Source organism: Canis aureus, chromosome 19 (genome assembly GCF_053574225.1).
Source record: "Canis aureus isolate CA01 chromosome 19, VMU_Caureus_v.1.0, whole genome shotgun sequence".
Classification (NCBI taxonomy): Eukaryota; Metazoa; Chordata; class Mammalia; order Carnivora; family Canidae; genus Canis; species Canis aureus.
In genome coordinates, this window is record NC_135629.1 from 37,405,978 (window position 1) to 37,425,823 (window position 19,846).

General features: G+C 43.8%; 1 protein-coding gene across 21 annotated transcripts in view; it reads right to left on the reverse strand.

Annotated features, from left to right (window-relative positions):
• CACNA1D (calcium voltage-gated channel subunit alpha1 D) overlaps positions 1 to 19,846 on the reverse strand; it is a 306,232-nt gene that overhangs the window by 133,132 nt on the left and 153,254 nt on the right. For 14 of the 21 annotated variants that reach the window (XM_077858513.1, XM_077858525.1, XM_077858524.1 and 11 more), the window contains exons 5-8: positions 16,904 to 17,046; positions 12,575 to 12,727; positions 11,854 to 12,050; positions 5,030 to 5,133 (exon numbers count right to left, since the gene is read on the reverse strand). In XM_077858513.1, coding sequence (XP_077714639.1) covers positions 5,030 to 5,133; positions 11,854 to 12,050; positions 12,575 to 12,727; positions 16,904 to 17,046 — 597 coding nt within the window. Of the gene's footprint in view, positions 1 to 5,029; positions 5,134 to 5,697; positions 5,802 to 11,853; positions 12,051 to 12,574; positions 12,728 to 16,903; positions 17,047 to 19,846 lie in introns of those variants that run through there. The other 7 variants (XM_077858509.1, XM_077858512.1, XM_077858505.1 and 4 more) reach the window with 2 other exon arrangements.

Consider the following 19,846-nt stretch of genomic DNA (forward strand, 5'->3'; position numbering starts at 1 on the left):
CACCAGTGATACAACTACCATCTACTGCTATGTTTTGCCTCCTGAGCCAATATTCAAGGAGAAGGAATCAGAGGCAACCTCTGACCTACCATGTCTTATATAATGGTGTGAATTTAAATGGACCAGGGTACAAATGATGATGCCCCAGACCGATCCTGCTCTGTAAAATCCCAAAATAATATAATCCAGAGTCCGCACCACTACCATTACCACCACCTTCCCTCCCCATTCCTTCCATATCTACAGTTGTACAGTCAAGTAGCCATGCCTAAGTCTTTGTGAGGCCCTGGGATTTGATGTAACTAGAATGGAGTATAAGAAGAGCCGAATAGTGAAACTCAGAATAATTCACTGGTTTTAAAATGGCCCTTGCTTTTTCTAGAATGCTTCACCTCATCCATGTTCCCTCAAAACTTGTGAAGATAAACAGGCCTCTAGTAATATAAAATTGGATTAATGATTTAAAAAGATACCTGTGATCTGGTAAATTAGAACTTACTGGGACACAGAGAACACAATTTAGAGATGAAGGACTTTGAACTTAGAGACATGGGCTGGGTTTATATTCAGTCTTAGGTCATAAAATCTGCTTTACAAAAAACATTATCTTTTAACATACAAAGCCTGCTTTAAGAAAGTCTTTCAAATATTTTCCCTAAGATGTTGGCAAAACCAAAGCTTTGAATTCATAGGCGAGTTATAAATGATTTTAATCTATTCTTTAAAGCAGGCCCAGGAGGTGGTTTATGTAATATCTTTCAGTAATTACTGGCTTATGTCATTATATATACATGTGTGTATGCAATAAAACATTTAAAAATATTATATAACTTAAGAGTTTCCACTATGCAGGCCGATCTTGACCAATTATTATTAAAAAGACTGAGTTGATTAGATTTTTTTTTTTTTTTGCAACAAATCACGTTTTATATTCTCTCACTCAAGCCACCACGATAACAAGGAGCAGGCATGCTATGCTCCAGCTCATTGAATCCTCACACAACTCACATGGTTGGTATTTTAGCTCCATTGCACAGATGAGGAAAGTGAGGCTCAATGAGAATCAAGTCATTACTTTCCAACTCTAAAGCTGGTGTGATTAACCATGATGCTACAAAAATGCCATTCCCCTACGTTGTGGGGGAAAAAAAAAAATTCACTGTCTGAGAGAACCTGAGTCACAAAGATTTAGAGCTGGAAAATACTTTGTGGCTGACAAAGAACAGCTTCACCTTGAACCATAGCTTCACCTTGGGGGGCACAGAGTTCAGCATGAATGTGTATACAAGACTCTTTTCTCTTGGTCGCTTCCTGGTAAATCCAGAAAATGGTACACTTTAATTTCCAAAGAACTCCTGTGTCTGTCCCCATTTGCCCAGAGAGGGGACTGGGAGGAGGTCCATGGATTTAGGATGAAGATGCATTCGATGAGTCAAGTCCTTTACTTCTATGTTGTATATATAAGGTTGATATAAAGCCAGCCACCCTAGCAGGAAGGCTGCACAACGGGACCATCCCTACTTAAGAGACCAGGAGATGGAAGCTCAGGGCTACAAAGATAAGGCTCAGAGTTGGTGGGGGACACTGGCAGGACCAGAACCCAGGCCTTCGCATCTACCAGTCTCTTCTAGGGGGCCTCACCACAGGTACACCTGGCATCAGGTGGGGCCTACAGGTGAAAAAGTGAATCCACTGCCCAGGACCACCACTTCCTCCCCCCCCCCCCCCCCCGCCACCCCCTCAGGAATCTGGCAGTAATTCTAAAGAAACAAAGCACCAAGCCACCAATTAGTTCTCTTATTCTATTTACTGACAAAAACCTCAAAAGGGACAAGGAGCTAAATGAACAATGTTAAAAGTAAAAAATTCATGAAACTTCTAAAAAAAAAACATAACCACCCACAGCATGAGAAGAGACATAATCTGCCTGACTTATAAACTTAAATGACACATTCTTTCCAATCCTTGGTCATAACAGGATCATCTCCTCAATGACAGTGTAAAATTGCAGCACAAGCTACAGACATTCTTGGCTCCCCCTCCCCAAAGAACACCACCACCAGAGATAAAAGTCTTCATCTGTGTTCATGCTTGGCTACACAGGGTATACACTTCATAAACTTCATACTCACCTTGAGAAAAGATCTGTTGTAAAACCAAAGATTTTTCCAAAGCATCAGTCTTAGAATGCTTTAAAAATGTACCAACACCAAATCAAGTGTGCAGGTTAAAATCAGTTCACGAATACAATAGGATGGCATGGCCACACACACAAAAAAAGAAAAAGCCAAGGAGCAGAAACAAGTACTTCCAAGGGGTTAACAGACTTTAAAGACACACAAGCACCATTTAACGATTCTTCATTAGAAGGCAATAGCACAGTCTGAAGTTTCTAAAATGGGAGGCTTTTAATTCAGCGCTTTAAGGATTATATGTGTGCGGGTCTGAGGGTCCCTAAGGGGCCATGCAATACAAGTTGTCTTCCTTTTAACATTTAGTTCCCTAGAAAAAAACTGTGAAGAACTCTAAGACTAAAGCAAATTTTTAAAAAGCTTAGTAAGAAAATGCATACGAATAACTCGTTTTGATTTTTTGTTGCTTTGGGGGCCAGTTAAGGGGAAGGAAGTGCCAGAGGAGCTGGGAATTGTTCAGGGAGGTGGGAGCAGGCTCCTCATAGATTCCCCCCTCCCGTAGATGCCTTATCGCCTTTCAAGATCCAGCTCACAGACATGCAGCCTACACAGCCCACAGCACACCTCTGCTCCAGCTTGGCCGTCCTGCACTGCTTAACAGTCTCCCCACCAGACAAGGAGAGTCTGAGTCCAATGCCTCTGTGTCTTAGAATGCCGGCACCCCTGGTCTCTGGCCCAGAGCCAGCACACAACAGGAAATGCTAGCCGAACCAGCAGAGATGGCTGAAAGGCTCTGCTTTGCAGCCGTGGCTCTACTTTGCACCAAGTACCCTTCAGCACTGTGGCCTCACAGTGGAGCACCTTCCATGTGCAGCCCCCAGGAGCTGGGACACAGCAGGAACGGACAGTGGAAATCACTGGGGAGTCTTGGATTTTATTTTTTCACATGCAATGTGTTCTCCCTCAGAAGGGATCTAAGTTTTGTTTTCATATAAAAATGCTTTTAAATTACTTATTATTTTCCCTAAAATATATCCCAGTAAACTGGTTGTCCCATGAGGGTGTCACTGTCGTCATCCTCCATGGAGGTCAATATTTAATGCCCGCCATTCTACTAAGGAGCCCCTCCTCCCATATTTTTCTTTCTCTGTCTTGAGCTGCTTCATCACGCCGGGGCGATGGCTCCTGTGCCGGGAAGCCTGGAGATAAGGCATGTCACTGGCACTGTTAAAATTAGCAGTTTCCATGGCCTCAGTCAGTTTGGTTGAACTTGGGAGACATGGGGCGCCAAGGAATGCACAACAGAATTGCTGTTAACCTTGTACAGGCCATTCCTGAGGCAAAATCGACACCATGCTGCTTCTCCAGGGATAAATTCCACCCTTACAAGCCCAACACTAACCTAAGGCCACAGAGACTCATCAGGATGAAAGCACTCTTCTTCACACAGGTGCTTACAGAGCCATTCATCTGTAGATGGAAGCTGTGTGTGCGCGTGGGGGGGAGGTTTGATGCTGTCACACCCTCAACCCTGCCTCACTGGGGGCATGGGCTCCAGGGCCATCACTAGAGACGGGCTTCCACAACAGTTTTTCATCTGTGGTGTAAAAGTGAGCACACTCGGTCAAGGAGAACCCCAAATACGTTATCCCCTGAAAACATCAAGGCAGTTTAGAGGGCAGATCAAGAAGGGGAGCAGAGGTGGAGAAGGAGCTGTGCTCTCTGCTCTGGCAAAGGCAGTGTGTGGACCAATGCGATATAGGGCTCTTTGCTGACTCAGCATTCCATGAAGGTGTCACACCTCCTCCCCCATCCTGAGACACAGACTTGGAAAGAAGAAGATAAAGGTGAGGATTTGCCCATGTGGACTCAAGTGTGCCACCAGTAAGTACTTCCTGAGGAAGTGTGAGCACAGTGGGTGACAAAGGCTCCTCTGGGGAGATGGGCAACCCCGGCTTCTAGCTGGGGTGCTTGTCCACCAGCAGTGGTTAAGTTCTGGAGCAGCTTCTGGGAGAGCCCAGGCAGCCCTTTCTTCCTTCTCAGGGTGCTACCCTTTCTGGGTGTCTGTGGGTGGTGAGGATACAGAGCCACCTCAGGGGCCTGGGATGGCATCTCTAAGAACAGGCAGGGCAGAGCCGAGAAACACCAGAATCCCCTGGCCCGAGTCAGCCTCCACTCTATGGAGAATCTTCTCTATGGAGAAGATGGACCACTCTATGGTCATCCAAGGAGTGGAGGCAGCGAAGTGAAATTTCAAAAACAGTGACTGAGTGAGCAGAATGATAAGGCCATAGGAAGTGCATATGCAAAAGCTGGTTGTTACTCTGCATTAAAGATTCCACAAGTTGAGACTAATCATGAATTAGAGGGACAATCCTCACAATGACAGTAGCAGAAAACCAAGCAAATAAATGACTTGAAGGATGTAAGATTTTGAAGTTGTTCAGTATTTATGTGCTAATCTGGGTTTATACCTCCTTCTCCATAAAATCTGAAACACTCTGGAAACATTCGCAACACACTGTGGGTAACTCAAAAAGGCCAGGTTATATACTAATGGGAACAAAGCCACAAAAGACAAAGACCCTCTCCTGAGGACACCGAGGCTGGGACTCCCTTCACTCATTGTAATCCACTTCTGCACATGGCCACACTGACACACCTGGCCTCAGGGAAATGTTTTCATTAAATTAATAACGTTTGGCAAGCGTCAGCAACACAGAATCTCACAGACAAGATACAGGCAGAGAGAATCACAGTTCAATCCAAAGCAACACACAGAAGGGACATCAGAGTCCACACGCATGCAGAGAAGCCGCAGGGAGCAGCTGGGGGACACGCAGAGCCGCCCCACGCGTGGCAGCAGCAGAATGTGCAACGTGGATCTGACTGCTTACCCGCTAAGGACACCAAGAACCAGGTTAAGGACGAAAAATGAGCCAAGGATGATCAGACTAACAAAATACACCCATGGCCATTCCCATCCTATCGCATCATTTACCTGTAAAATGTAAGGAGATCAGTTATCAGTTATCCATTTACTAAAGAGCAGAGCCCCAGGAGCAGCTGCCAGACCACACAGACTACTGCTCTTAGGACAGGGACCCCAGCTAGGACCTTTCACCTTTTGTCTGCAGGTAAGGACAAGTTCTGGTGAAATCTACAAACCTGGCCCACCAAGTGTCAGCCAGGATCAGCTCGCTTAGCTACTGTTTTGTACCAATTAATCTGCATATTTGGATCCAGACCAATAAAGCAATTATAAATGTATCTCATTTTAGGACAGACAAAAGGGCAAGCAATGGAATCTCTTTAAATTCCAAGCAACAACGCTGATTAGTTTCTGGTCAATAACCTTTCCATACCTTTCTTTCATAAAGGTTGGTGACATTCCAGAAAGCATCTTGACTTGGGAAGCCTCAGCAAAAGAGAAAGCATCTCGGAGGACACAGAACATGTTTGGCACCCATCCGGCTGCCCTCCCCTCCTCAATCTAGCAAAACCTGTGTGGTCTTGGCAACTGTCCTTAGGACTCTGCTTTCAAGATGAAAGAGGTGTAGCTTACCCGCTCAATACACCAAGTACAAGATTTAGTACGAAAAATGACCCAAAGATGACGAGACTGACAAAATACACCCAGGGCAATTCAAATCCCATAGCATCATTCATCTGCAAGAAATGAGATGGTCTCATAGGAGCAGGTTAATAAGAGGATCTAATAAAGAGAGAGGTGACATTAGAGACAGTATTCAATATATTGAATTAAACATTTACTTAGATTTGAATCAGAGACAACAGTAGCCAAGGTACATTCACTATATATTCCCAACATGCGTGCACACGTGCACACACACGCACACACACACACACACACACACACAAACACCCATGAAGAGTCATCAAAGCTTTGGGGGCAAATAATAGCAGACTTTGACACAAGCAGGGCAATCAGCTGGGATCTGGCTTAATGGAAAGTCTTGGATGATGGACTTTCAGACTAGATCTTGGTAGATCTATTCTAAGCTAATGCTTAGCTAAAAAGTATTTCCTACTCAAGTTGTTAAAACTTTTTGCTTTTATCATTTGTGATGGTGGAAAAGTCTTACAGAGACAAACTTACAACATTTGACACTATCAATTCTTTCCCTTAAAAAAAAAAACACCTTAAAGTAATAAATTTCTATTGGAAGCCAACCCATCCAAAGAACCTGACCCACCTAAAATCTATATTATCTGCAATCAGTGAGTATAAGCACAACTAAATTAACACAAAGAAGAAAGTGTTCAGAAGTCAACTAGGTGACACACATTCAAGGGAGCTTTTGGGAATGAAATTTTTGCCACCTGCACCCAAGGAAGGACCCAGGATAAAGAAAGAAGCTTTTATCCCCACACCTAGCTTTGACCTAGATGACCCACCCACGAAAGTTGACTCCAGCTGTGAGCTGACCAAGACTAGGTAAAAGAGTCCAGAGGAACCCTGTGCCACTTTTTCTAGAAGAGTCAGACATGGCCTTTGGGGTAGACCCTCACAGGGAAGGTTTGGTCACAAGCAGCTTTCATGTGGGAGCAAACCAGTGCTTCAAGGTTCATGGCTAGATGGTATTTTCCAGCAGCACCTGTAAGTGTTAAATTAGGCAAACACTTCTCCCAGGAAGGAGGCATTAAGGACCAGTTTGGGGATAGAATGAATGGCTGCAGGCCTGACTTTGCTTGGAACACCCATAATCTTGGCCAATAGAACTATACATAGTCTGAGAGTCATGGTTCTTGTAAGCCCCTTCGGCCTTCAAGCATATGACTTCCTCCACGTTACCCGGCTTTGGATTTTAGCTTTACAGAATGAAGTGTGTGCATTTCACTATGTTTGCTGCATGCAGAAGCCAAACAGGAAAAGAGAACATTAAAAAAAAAAAAAAAAAAAAAAAAAAGATCTAACATCTGTTGCTGAAGTCTAGGGAGAGGGCATTAAATCCCTTATGAAACACCTGTTTGGCCACATGAAAATTGATGTGCTTAATAGAACTCATATCAGTCTGCACATCTCACATTGGCAATTAGAGTAATGAATGAACCAGGGCCGTGGCTGCAATTGTTGATCGAATTAAGCTGGATAAACTAATTTCAGCAGGAAGGCAGAAGGTAATTCTTCCAAAGCAATGAAACCACTAAACTTATTTAAAAACCCATGTGTGGAAGAGAAGAACCAGGCTGCCTGGTGTAGTGGCCAGAGCCTGGCCTGGAGTCAGGACCTTCCATAGAGACCTCTCTTTGGACCTGTCTCTTCTAGGTTGGAGCAGTGCAGATAGAAGGGGAGTGTGTGCTCATGGTGTGAGGAAGGATGTGCAAAGTCCAACACTCCCATCAGTAGACCTCACTCTTGTACTGCCCTGGTGCGAGGTGACCCATCCTGGACCCAGCTGTGAGCTGACCAGGATGTGGTGAAAGGGCTGGTCAGCGGCCAAGCCAACCACTTTACCAATCCTCATTCAGGCCTCAGTCTGTTGTTGCACGGAATGTTCTAAGAACAGCAGTCTGTTCCACTTGGGAGGGCACTTAAAAATTAAAGCAGCTTTTGATCTCAGGAATAGGTGTTTGACAGATTCACAATTACTTGGATCAGAAATATCAACTGGAATGACAGCTGGGGGCTGGAGGGAAGGCCGCAGAAGATTATCTCTAACTCTACAGAAGGTGGGAAAAGAAACAAAACTTAAGCTCTAAGGGCCAGTCCTTCTCCAAACTTCTCAATCCAAGTCTCTTATCAGAGGCCAATATTTCTCAGACCTCACCAAATACATGGGAGAAGTCAGAACTGGCGAGCTGTCCCCCAAAATACCCAAACGACAATAAAGGCTCTGCTGGGAATTTTGTCTGCATGGTCTTTATCAACAATGAAAAAAAATCAACATGACCTGCAGCATTTCAATTTACATTCATTCTTAAAAGTTTCATATCAAACTCATCATGTGGTGTCACCTGATACCTAGAAAATAATATTCTATTTAGTTTCTTTTTTTTTTCCCCTCATTTCAAAGGCTGAGATGCACATTCTTGTCTCCAATTAAAGACCAACCTAAAGCTTTTTGTTATTTTCTAACTGGTGAAGAACACTACTGGAAACTTGGTAATACTGGTTGGAGTAAGAGAAAGGCAGGCCGTTGGCCAACGAGAGAGAAATTTCCTAGGTGTCTTGAATGAAGCAGATCATCAGTTTGACCATGAGAACTTTACACTGGAGTCTGGCAGCCAGCACCTTCATAGGCATGTTCACTGAGGAAGGAGCGTGGCGGCAAGGCAAGGGATCATAAATGATTTATGTGTGAGTCGCTCTTTCCTTAAACCAATGCTATTTTAATTTCCTATTTTTAAAAATATTTCCTCTGAATTGAAGAACTGGTTCAGGTAGTCTAACTGTGCATCTTGCAGATAAGAAAATTAAAGCCCAGAGAGTTGTGGAGACCTATCCAAGATCATGCACCCAGCCCTATCCAGCCTTCATGTTCTTCCCTTGCCCTATACCCTGTTTCCTCCAGAGACAACAAATATATGTGGGTGAGGAGGCACTGTAATTATGCTTATAGAATGAACTTTATAACAGAGCTCTATAAGGACTTTTTCCCCACCAGAAACTGATAATCCCACTCCCACACATCCAAATAGTTCTAAGTATGTCCTTCTTGCATATTGGACCCACTTGTACTTTTCTCAAGACCTAGCCAGGCCTTTGCCAGAAATTCTTGAGAACCAAGGCATCAGTGAGCTTGAGAACATTGACCAAATATAAACTTGACAAGATGCTAAGTAATCCCTGGCAAAGACTTTGTCCACCATATACAAACATCTAGATGATTGCTTGCAATAAATATTTACAATCTCTTTAGTTGTCTCTCAAGATATTTCCTTTACACCTTATTGTGAATAAAAATTGATATTTAAATATGGCCCTTCTACATTGAGGCAATGGGATTATACCATGAGGAGTAAGGGTAACTAGTATTTGTTAAGCACTTGCTCTGTGCCAGTCAAGGATGTTCTGTTCTGGAACACAGCTGTGTACCTTCCATCTGACCATGGCCCATTAAATATTAAAAATGGTTTGGTGCCTTGGCTCTTGTCTTTCTGATGAGTTAATAAATATAATCAATAAGCAATGAAAAACAACCTGATGTGTTTCAGAGGATAAGATCTCAGTTAACTGTTTGGAAGATTACTTAGTTGCCCTCTAGTGTTCTAGAATGGTTCACAAACCTCTGACAGTAGAGAATGCCAAGGAAAGCGTGCTGGGTTCCAGGCTAGAGCAGGGGTCACGAAACTATGACCTGTGGGCCAAAGCCAGCCCACCACCTGCTTTTGCACAGCCCTTGAGCTAAAAGTAGCTTTTCATTTTTAAATAGCTAGGAAGAAAAAATCAAAACATTTCATGACACATGAATGTTATACAAAGCTCAAAGTTCAGTGTTTAGAAATAAAATTTTAATGAACAGAGCCACACCCATTTGTTTACATGTGGTCTATGGCTGCTTCTGAGCAACGTGGGCAGGCAGAGGGCAGAAATGCGCCCTTGTGACAGTGATATTATGGTCTGCAAGGCCAAATATATTTACCATGTGGCCCCTTATAGGTCTATAGATCTCTGATCAAGAACCACGACTACCGGCTGGAGGACTGTGGGGATGTTCACTGGGTCTCTCTATACACACATTTGATCTTCAAAATCCCAGTCCTTCTAAGAAAGGGACATAGACTGGGATAATGTTGATAAATTACTTGAGTTCCTCCATCAGAATAAAGATGCCCTGTAATTCACAGAGAATATAATTATTATATTGTCAAATTATTAACTCTGATTGTCATATTAACAATAGAGATGATAATTATACAATCCTAGGTGATACTTAAAGGTTCAGAGGAAAGCAATGGAAACTTTGGTTTCTGGGTGCATGGAATTTTCTCTCCTTTAATCACACACTCACAGTTTTCACTTGCTTGACAACAGGAAAGAGATTCTCATGAGAGAATCCATGTGCAAAAATTTAACAAAGTATAAAACTGTGTAGTCAAGGCATGTTGGATCAGCAGTGGACAGTTGACTCTGACAGAACAACAGAGCTGAAAGGAGTCAGATTTTAAAAAAATCAAAATATTGTTCCTATCCCATTTGGGGCAGGGGGCAGGGACCAAAGTTTGGGCTATTTGGATAAATCTTTTCTATTTATCAGAAATTTCAAGGCAAGACTGGAATTGAGATTAATCTAACGAGGATTTGCAACTTTGAAAATAATACTGACAATGAATGCTTTATCTGCTTTGAAGGTCCCCTTGCCATAGGCATGGTCTTGGTTCATCCAATATAATTTCCCTCCTTCTTCCTCTTCCTGAAAGGCATCATCTTATGGATGTAAATAACAGTCATGCATACCCACACAGACACACACACACACACACACACACACACTTTCTCTCTCTTTCCTAGGACAAGAAAAAGAAAAGAAAAGAGAGAGAAACAAGATACAACACGTTGGTGATGCTCAAAACTTTTTACCAAATTAGGCTCACACTTTGGGGAAGAAAATAAAAACATACCTTTTTTGCCTAATTGAATACATAAAGACTTCTACAATCCTATAAACATGGTGTTCAATGGTGAAGGGAAGCAAAAACCTACATATAACCACTGTGTGCCAGGTTCTCTGAAGGTATAAAGGAATATGGAACCCTAGAAAGCGTTTAAGATTTAGATACTGCCAGAAGCTACTTCTCAATTTGTAGGCCTAACTAAAGATTGCCCATTCAAGAAGTACTTTATCACTAATTGCCTTTTAACGAATCATTATTGGAATCCTGATTAATCCCATCTGAACTTGGGTTTAGGCTTAAGATCTGCATGTCGGCTGTTTTTCTTGGCAATCTGTGCCAGGGAAAATAATTTCTAAATTTCTGTGAGCTTTTTCAGATTCTATCAAATAAATAAGCAAACAACCTCAGCTCTGGGAAATAGCTGTTAAGATACTTTTGTTCTTCTTTTATAGCAAATCCTTCTGGTTCTGTTGGGAACAAGAATAACCAGACCTTAGCCATAGAAAAGGCGTCCTTCCGTTTTTCACTGCAGGTTGGATGGATCCACCAGCCCTGGAAGTTTGATGTGCCTTTCCTACCCTCTCTGACAGACTTCTATAGTTCCAAAGAAAAAGGAAGAGAGACATAGGAGCTTGTGCTGGGCTGATTTATGGTATTGCTGAAGATGCAAAAGGGAAATAGTATAATATGGGGAAATCCATTTTGGCCTGAAGGTTGTACTAAGTTCATGGAAAGCATAAAAGGGATCCAATTTCTTCTGTTTAGTATCTGATAAAGCAAGCTACCTTTTATGTAAAAAAATATAAAAGTAAAAAATAAATCAAGCTCATGGAAGTCCAGGAGCATCTTAACCTGAAAAATAACCCCTGGCTCTCTAAGAATTTAATTCAGAACAGTCCTGACTTTGGGAGTTCCTCTAAAGGATTCGTGGGCACACTGAGCAGCATGTCCCCAGGCAGACAGCGGCTTTCTGGAGTGGAAACTAAGGAAAGAGGGGTCATCTCACTGAGGAGAGGGTCTGCTTCCCTTCCCAAGAACTGACTATCAGGGTTTCTTTTTCAGCTAACTCTTCAATGGCTCTAGCGAATGAAACACTCTATCAACAAAAGAACACCACACACGCTGTCCCCCTGCTGCTTACCCAGTAGAGCACATCTGTCCAGCCCTCCATGGTGATGCACTGGAACACGGTGAGCATGGCAAAGGCAAAATTATCAAAATTGGTGATGCCTCCATTTGGGCCAACCCAGCCACTCCTACACTCCGTGCCATTGGCGGCACACTGGCGTCCATTCCCTGAGAACGCACATGGCGCTGGGTCCTCTTCAGCTATGATATCTGCAAACAGAGCACACAGGCTTCACCACCCCAGACATGAACACCAGGAAGCCCGAAGCCAATGGAAGTGTAGTGCCCTCGCCAGAGCTCAGAACACCTGCCTCCTATCTATGCTGTCAGACTCCCACTTGACCCTCAAGGTCCACTTCGAAGACTCCCTCCTTGGTGGCATATGCCATTTCTGCACTCAGAATCCACGGCTCTCTCCTCTGCCCTGTCTCTACAGCACCTTTCTTCAGCGTACAGAGAACGATGGTAGTGATTCCCCTCATGTTCTAGTTTTGGGGATACTTTATCTTATGTGCCAGGATGCATTACATAGGAAATCAGGATAGAAGAGATTAAATCCTCATTTATTCTGAACATAATTCATGCTAAGAACTGGCTGGTTCTTACTGGTATATTTGGCTCTTCCACACCCTCCCCCCCCCCCCATTTTGCTTTAGATTTTCCCAAAACCACAGAAGTTACTTTGGGGAAAATTAAATTTTTAAGTTACATTAGCTACCGTTTTCATTACTCACCTGAGTCAGCAAAAAAACAGGTTTTGTGCATTTTTCCAATAAAAAGTTCCAATCCTATAATAGCATAGATTATGATTACAAATAATACCAAAAGGGCTATGTGAAGGAGAGGGACCATGGCTTTTATAATGGAGTTCAGGACAACTTGTAAACCTAGGAGAGAGAGAAATAAGTTTGTGAGCCAGGGAGATACTTCACAGATACATACATATACATAATGTAATTCCTGATGATGTCTTGATGCCTGCCTCATGTATGACACACAGTAATAAAACTCAGAGATATTTAACATTAAATTAATATTAAACCTGGATAAGTTAAAGAAGAATCTAAAAGACCATCTAATCCAATTGCCTCACTCAACAGATGGAAAAACTAAGGCCCAGAGAGAGGACTGCCCAATCTCCAAGTCAGTTATTCATTCACATGTTTGTTTACCCATTCAACGGAATTCCTTGAACAGCAACCATGTGGCAAGCGTAAAATTTAGTGCTTTGGGGAATATGAAGATGTATTACATAAAGTACCTTCTCTCAAAGAAGCATATTCTAGAAGGGGAGGTAAGAATGAAACACACATCCCGCTAGGGTAGCACACAGATTCTATAGGAGTAATATCAAACAGTGAAAATTAAAGAGGGATGGATGAAGGACATCACTTCTGAGTGGGGTAAGACAGAGAACTGGGCAACAGCCCCCTCTCGCTAGGGCCTAAAGGTGGGAGAGGATGGACTGGCACAGGGGGCCCTGGGAGATGAGCCACTCTGGCCAGAGGGAAGAGCACCAGGAGCACGGAGGGAAACTAGGCAATGTGGGCCGGGCACCAGTGAGTTTTGGCTGGTGGTCACACAGTGGAAAGAAGATCAGGAAAGGAAAGCAGATTGCAGCTGGGTAGCTCTGGGTATTAAATTTGGATTACAGGGCTGGATTCTTAGCTCATCTGCAAGAGGCAGCCTCTTTTGAAAGATGGACAAGACAGCAAGAGGCGAGGCTGGCAGAGCGGTATCTGGGGAGCGCTGGGCTCCAGGCAGGACAGCCTGAGGTTAGGGATGAATCAGCAACAGAGTTTGAGGGAGGAGAAGGCACCCATGGAGGCAGGGTATTGAGGCAAACCCCTGTGCCTAAACAAAAACAAGGATGTGGAAAGGAGATTCCCCTGGAACAAGGGAGGTAGAAGGGCAAGAGCCACTCGGCACCCAGGAAGTTTAATCATGGGCTCAGCATTAAGGGAGAAGTGTCCTGCAGCAGGGACATGGACTTGAAGGATGAGGGTGGGGCGCGAACACCTGGAAGCCACGGTACAGGAGAGGAGTGAAATCATGGAAAGAGGGTTGGTGAGGCAACACTCAGGTTAGGAGTAGGTGGGCGGAAACAGCAGACTATGGGTGAGTGGTCAGAAAGAAACCAGAACCCACACTGCAGCCAGGCTTCTGGAATCCTGGCTTTAGCATCCACGTTCTTCTCCCCAACCCCTTGAGCACAGCTGCTGCTCTGTGAGGTTCACGTTTTCCCCATTCTGCCCTTTCTTCCCCTTCCTCTCCCCGCCCTCTCTCCTCCTTCACACAGCTCTTTTATAGTATCTTTCTCCCTCTCCCAATACATATTCCAAGAATGAGAGTGTAAGAAGCCAAGATGCTAGAGGTGAATAAGACAGAAGTCAGAACACACCAAGCAAAGAAAAAAAAATAGTCATTAGCAATTGTAATTAAGATATTTAACTGTTCAAATGGTTTTAGGAAAAAAATGATTAATAGGATGACTTTTAATGTTTTCACCTTTTATCAGGAATTAGATGAAAAGAAGTATCTGCTCTCATGGACTTGGACAGGGGTTTGTTTTTTTTCACTGGGGGGGAGGTTGGACATGGATGGGGCATTCCAAATCATCATCTGGCAGTTAGCTCTTCTCAAGTCTATGGTAATGAGTTATGTGTTTCATGAACATATTTGTTCACTGCAACTACTATATTTCAGATTGGCCAAATTTATGAGATAATGAAGTTTATCTTAATGTGAATGTGTAGACTTTCCTGACATTAGGCTCCTTTATACATAATCACTGTGCAGCAGAGCTCATAGGACTCCAGTTTAAGAGACAGTGGGGTGGAACGAAAAGACTACTAGGCCAGGAACTGGGAGAAAATGGGTCTATTCCCATTCAGCCACCCACTGACTGTGGGAATCTGTATAAGCTGCTACCCCTCCACAGCCCTTTGCTTCCTCGTCTAAAAGATGATGCCCATGGACCAGATGATCTGTAGGGTTCTTTCCCATTTGACGGTCCAGGATTCTCATAAATATTTACCATCTGAGTATGGGTGGTTAAGAACTCCACAAATGTCTGAAGCACTTTCTTTTACAATACATATTTACCTCCCAACGAATGATTATACATTCATAAACACACATGAAATCGTGTCTTCTAGAACAGTCTGAATTCTCTATAGAAGGCACAAGACAATTGCCAGGTGAGTGTAAACAGTCACACCTTCCTGGGCACTTTTAACAATTTCATAGTTCTTAAGAAATCACTAGGCCCGAGGTACCAATCCTCATGGAAAACATCATGACCCAGACCCCCTGACCCATCTCCCCAAAGTCCAGTTGGGGCTGATGAGAGACTTGGATGTTTCTCAAGTAGCACAATTAATAAATATGAGCTGAAAAGTCCTTGACAAGACTCAGGTCCCCATTTCTCCCTGTTGACCTCTGGGAGAGTGTGATGCAAAGTTCCATCATGTTATAGAAGGGAGAAAAGGAAGAAATATACTTTAAAACTGGTTCTCAAGAGTATCCAGGAACACTAAGCTCGTCGTTTAGTGAAAACCTCATTAAACAAGGAAGCCAAAACAATGATCTGCGAGTTCGGAGACCTTCACTAGCCAGACTTGCATGCGTGAAGCCACAGCACCTGCTTGTCCTTACAACACATACTGCAAACAGGCTGTCCTGTCATTTGCTCTTTGGGGAAAAAAGGTTGTCGTGGTTACTTTGAGATTAAACTATGACAACTAAATCTGAACGAACATGTTTGCTCATTGAACTTCTCATTTCATCATGTTACACATAACAGAACCAGTCATTTCCAAGGTATTTCTATTTTTCTCAATTGCTTCCAGACAGTTCTGTGGTTTTGACTTGTGCTGATCTTTTTCAATGAAAATAAATGAACCATCTGGAAAAACAAGTACACATAAAACACCACTTCCTACATTTTAAAATGTTAAATTTGGAAATATTTTTTTTTCCAGAGAATTTTTGGTGTGTCCCGCATGCCAATACGTTTAATAAAACCTCATGAAGAACTTCTGGAGAGGCAAAAACATGATCTGTGCTCTTTTGATGGCTTTATGAGTCATGAAAAACAGGCACACCCTATCGTCCCGTATCCTTCCCTCCAGTTGGAGCAGACAGTTGCTACCACAATCCTCACAGAGATGCTGGGACTTCTACCCTCAGGTCTCCAACAGGGGTGTCCTATCAGGGACACAGCCCAGTGAAGCATACTCCATGCTCCTTAGAGAAGCAGAAGCAGCCTACAGCTGCTGGCCAGAGCATAGACAGAGCACCTGTCCCGACTCAGGTGGCACTCAACCTGGCCTAGAGTCTGGAGCAAAAAGCAAACCAGGGCCTGGCATGGAGAGGTATCATAGCCTAATGGAGGGAAACAGCATCTCTCACCATGGAGGGCCAACTCCATGCCACAGACCTTGCCCTGGGTGAGGTCTCTCCCCATATCATCTCACTCAGTTCTCCAAACAACTGCAAGCAGGTCCCACCATACACTACATACAGGGACAATCTGGATGCATCCATTTCTTCCTCAGAGCTGGATATGCACAATTCCTAATAGTGGAGAGCTGAGCAGACTTTACAGGAGTCCAGCCTCCTGATGCTGCTCACTTTGAAGAAAGGCAGTCGGTTGCAAGCCCTCCAACACCTTCCTCCTGCATAAGCCACCACTTTCAGAGGGGCAGGCTAGGGAGCAGGAGGAGACAGGTGGCAGCAAGGTGTCCAAGAAGGAAAACCAACCTGGAATCAGGTGGCTTGACCTCAAGGCCTCGTGTCACCACTGTAAGGGAAGGTTCTCCTACAGAATCAGGAAGACAGCTATCACTACTGGGCCTTTTCTCAGGGCCACCAAAGGGGTTCAAAATGACCATGCAAGCTAAAGTGTGTTGAGAACTGTGAAGGCCTCCGTGGTCATCTGCGGAGCCCCTGGCTGGCACCCAAAAACTCACCTGGCAGCACATGGCTCCAGAATCCTGAGCCCCACCCAGCAGAAAAACAAGTCAACAAACTCCTGGCTTTAGGAAACAAGACGTGCTTACTGGGCACTCCTGACACGAGTCGAAGTGGTCGTAACACCCGAAAGGCGCGGAGGGCTTTGACATCGAAGCCTCCTGACTTGCCACTGGAGTGGTTACCGCCTTCTGTTTCTTTGGTTAATTGTTCCAGAATTACACTAAACAATCTGGGGAAAAAAAGAAGAAAGGAAGGAATATTAGAGTCTGTCACCCAGGGAAGCAAAACAGGATGATAATAGTAGTTATTTCTGCACAAGGACTAATTCTGCAGGGCTGCTGCCTAAATGAAGGGGAAGCAAGGCAAAGGCAAGAATCAGACTGTGAATCCTGAAAGCCACCCTTACATGTGATATGATGTGACAAGGACTGAGCTTGGCCGCTTTCCTGCCAGCGGAGCATCCCTGAGCAAGTCCAGTCCCACAGAAGAGAGGACTCACCAGGGATCCAACAATGACAACTGTGGACCTGCCAGAACAGAAGTGGCGAGGACAATCATCATGGCAGCTACCTTCCACGCAAGTTCACTATGTGCCACTTTACATACACTGTCTCAATCCTCACAAACTGTTAGGCAGTCGGAATTCTTATCCTTTAACATGTGAGGAAACGCACTTGATGAAAACAATTAACTTGCCCAAGGTCCCACTACTAGGGTAGAAGTAACATATGAATCCAGGTATGCTGGCCCCACCAGGAGAGGACACAGGTTCCATGAGGGCAGGGACTTCTAGTCTGTGTTGCTCCTTTGTTCATCTAGTCTACTCTTGATCTTAGCCAAAAGGCCGAGAAGCCATGAGCATTTAGTCTGTTCAAGCTTAGTGCCTAGAACAGTTCTCAACACAGAAGGTGCTTGAAAAATATCTGAGGAGTAAATCAAGGAGTGAATACTGACTCCAGAGTCCCAAATCTTAATCAACATGCTACACCATTTCCTATACAGCCCCTGCCTCTCTCTCTCTCTCTCTCTCTCACACACACACACACACACACACACACCCCTCTCTACACCCATACAGAGATGTTCAAGGAATGGTGTAAATCACAGATGCTGCTGAGGCAAAGGCCAAAAGGAGTAACCCAAGGTAAGGGATTAATATCATCATTTTCTCTTTTGAAATGTGCATAATATTGTATCTGGCAGCCACGACACATTTTTTCCTACTCTCCAAAGGTTTTTCGGATAAAGCTATTTTCAGACAATCTGCTCACTTGACAGTTACTTTTGCTCTTTCAAATAAACATTTATGCTCTGGAATTATTGCTTGTTTTTCAGAATAAATATAAATTTGCCCGTTTCAAATAGAATCAACTCTGGCCAATCAGATTGGGGATGACTGGCCCAACAACAAAGAGAAGGTTTCTAAAGTTTAATTAGGAGCCAAAGCAGAAACTCTGCCCCCACTGGCATGCCTCTGGATTGCCAAGACACTAAGTCCATAAAATACAGGGTGGTCTGATCACAGTCCCGATCAGGCACATGCTATCGTTCTGGGACGCTTAAAGACCAGCCATTTGTTTTAACACTACAGCAATTAGCAGTGAACCCAGGTGGGGGCGGGGGGGGGGGGGTGCGGGGCGGCTCCAGCGGGGAATACATCAAGCCTCTACCTTTTCAAACCTTCAGATGGTGGGTTCTCTTTGGTTAGGACCAGGGAAATAGATCAAATTTATAACTGGTTTCTCTCAGTAGAATAGTTTTGTTTTTTTAATTACTGTAAACCCCTGCACCAAGGCTCAAGTTAAAAGTCTCCCCTCCAAAACAAGTTCATAGCTTCACAAAAACAAAGAAAAAGGAGGAAAGAAAACCTCAAACTTCTGAAATGTGGCAGCCACAGGAATTTTCGTCCCAAAGGGTTAGGGAAGTAACTCATGCAGGTGGTGACTGAAGCTCACTTTCAAGCGTCTGTGTTTTACAGCGCTTCCTTCATGGTCCTTTCACCTTTAGCAATGCCCTTGAAAACAGGTGAATGATGGCTCGCTCCTGTTACAGAGGCACCTGAGCCAGGGAGGGAAGCTGGCTGCCTTCTCCAGACAGCCCGGGTGGAAGGGGCTGGGGCTGGCTTCCCTTCCAAAGAGTTAGGAGACTCTAGGAAAGTTCCTCCCCTCCTCTGAGCCTTAGTTTTTCCCCTCCGTAAAAGGAGGAAACTGAGTTAAACCATCCAGAGTCCTGCACCTTCCCAGTCTAATGTTCTGCGATTCTACTCCCTTCACTGCTCACACCCCCCACCCTCAACAAAAAGAGTACCACACGCCTGGAGAGCTCAGGACATGAAGAGAAAATATTTGATCCTAGAATTTTACAGTTTACCCCAACACAGGAAAAGGCAAGGAGCTACCTAAACGGACTCAAGTTAAAAAACACCAGCGTGAGTGCCCCATGTTCTTTACAAAAGCTTAAGTGAGGAGCCTGAAATATATGTTGCCTGAAACATTAGGTGTGTGTGTGGGGGGGGGGGGGGGGGCGGGGGGCGGGGAATAAACTTCTCCATATGAGGGCGGGGGGATCACTATCAGCTCTGGTAGACACATTGAGTCCTCTTGCGGTCACACTATTACAATTAACATTTTAGAAGTATCAATTACTTCCTTAATGCCTCTGTCATTGGGAATCTTGACAAAAGCAATAGGTCACAGTTGGCTTGGAATGGAAAATCCATTGGATTGAGATACAGTCTGTAGTCGGAAACTTTGGTGAGTAGAAATTTGATACACATGAAGACATAATGACTTTTCTAACTTTTCTTCCATTCTTTGACTATAATTTAGTGCATATTTGAGATAAAAAAAATAACCTGATGTTCTAAAATTCTTCATATTTAATGAGAAAGACCAATGAGTCCATTCCTATTTTAGTTTCCTAAATGACTTTTTTTTTTTTTACTTTTTAAGTCCTCTTTATCGTAGCTCAATTTATATATGATAAAATACATCCATTTAGAATGTACAAGGAGAGGAGTTTTAACAAAT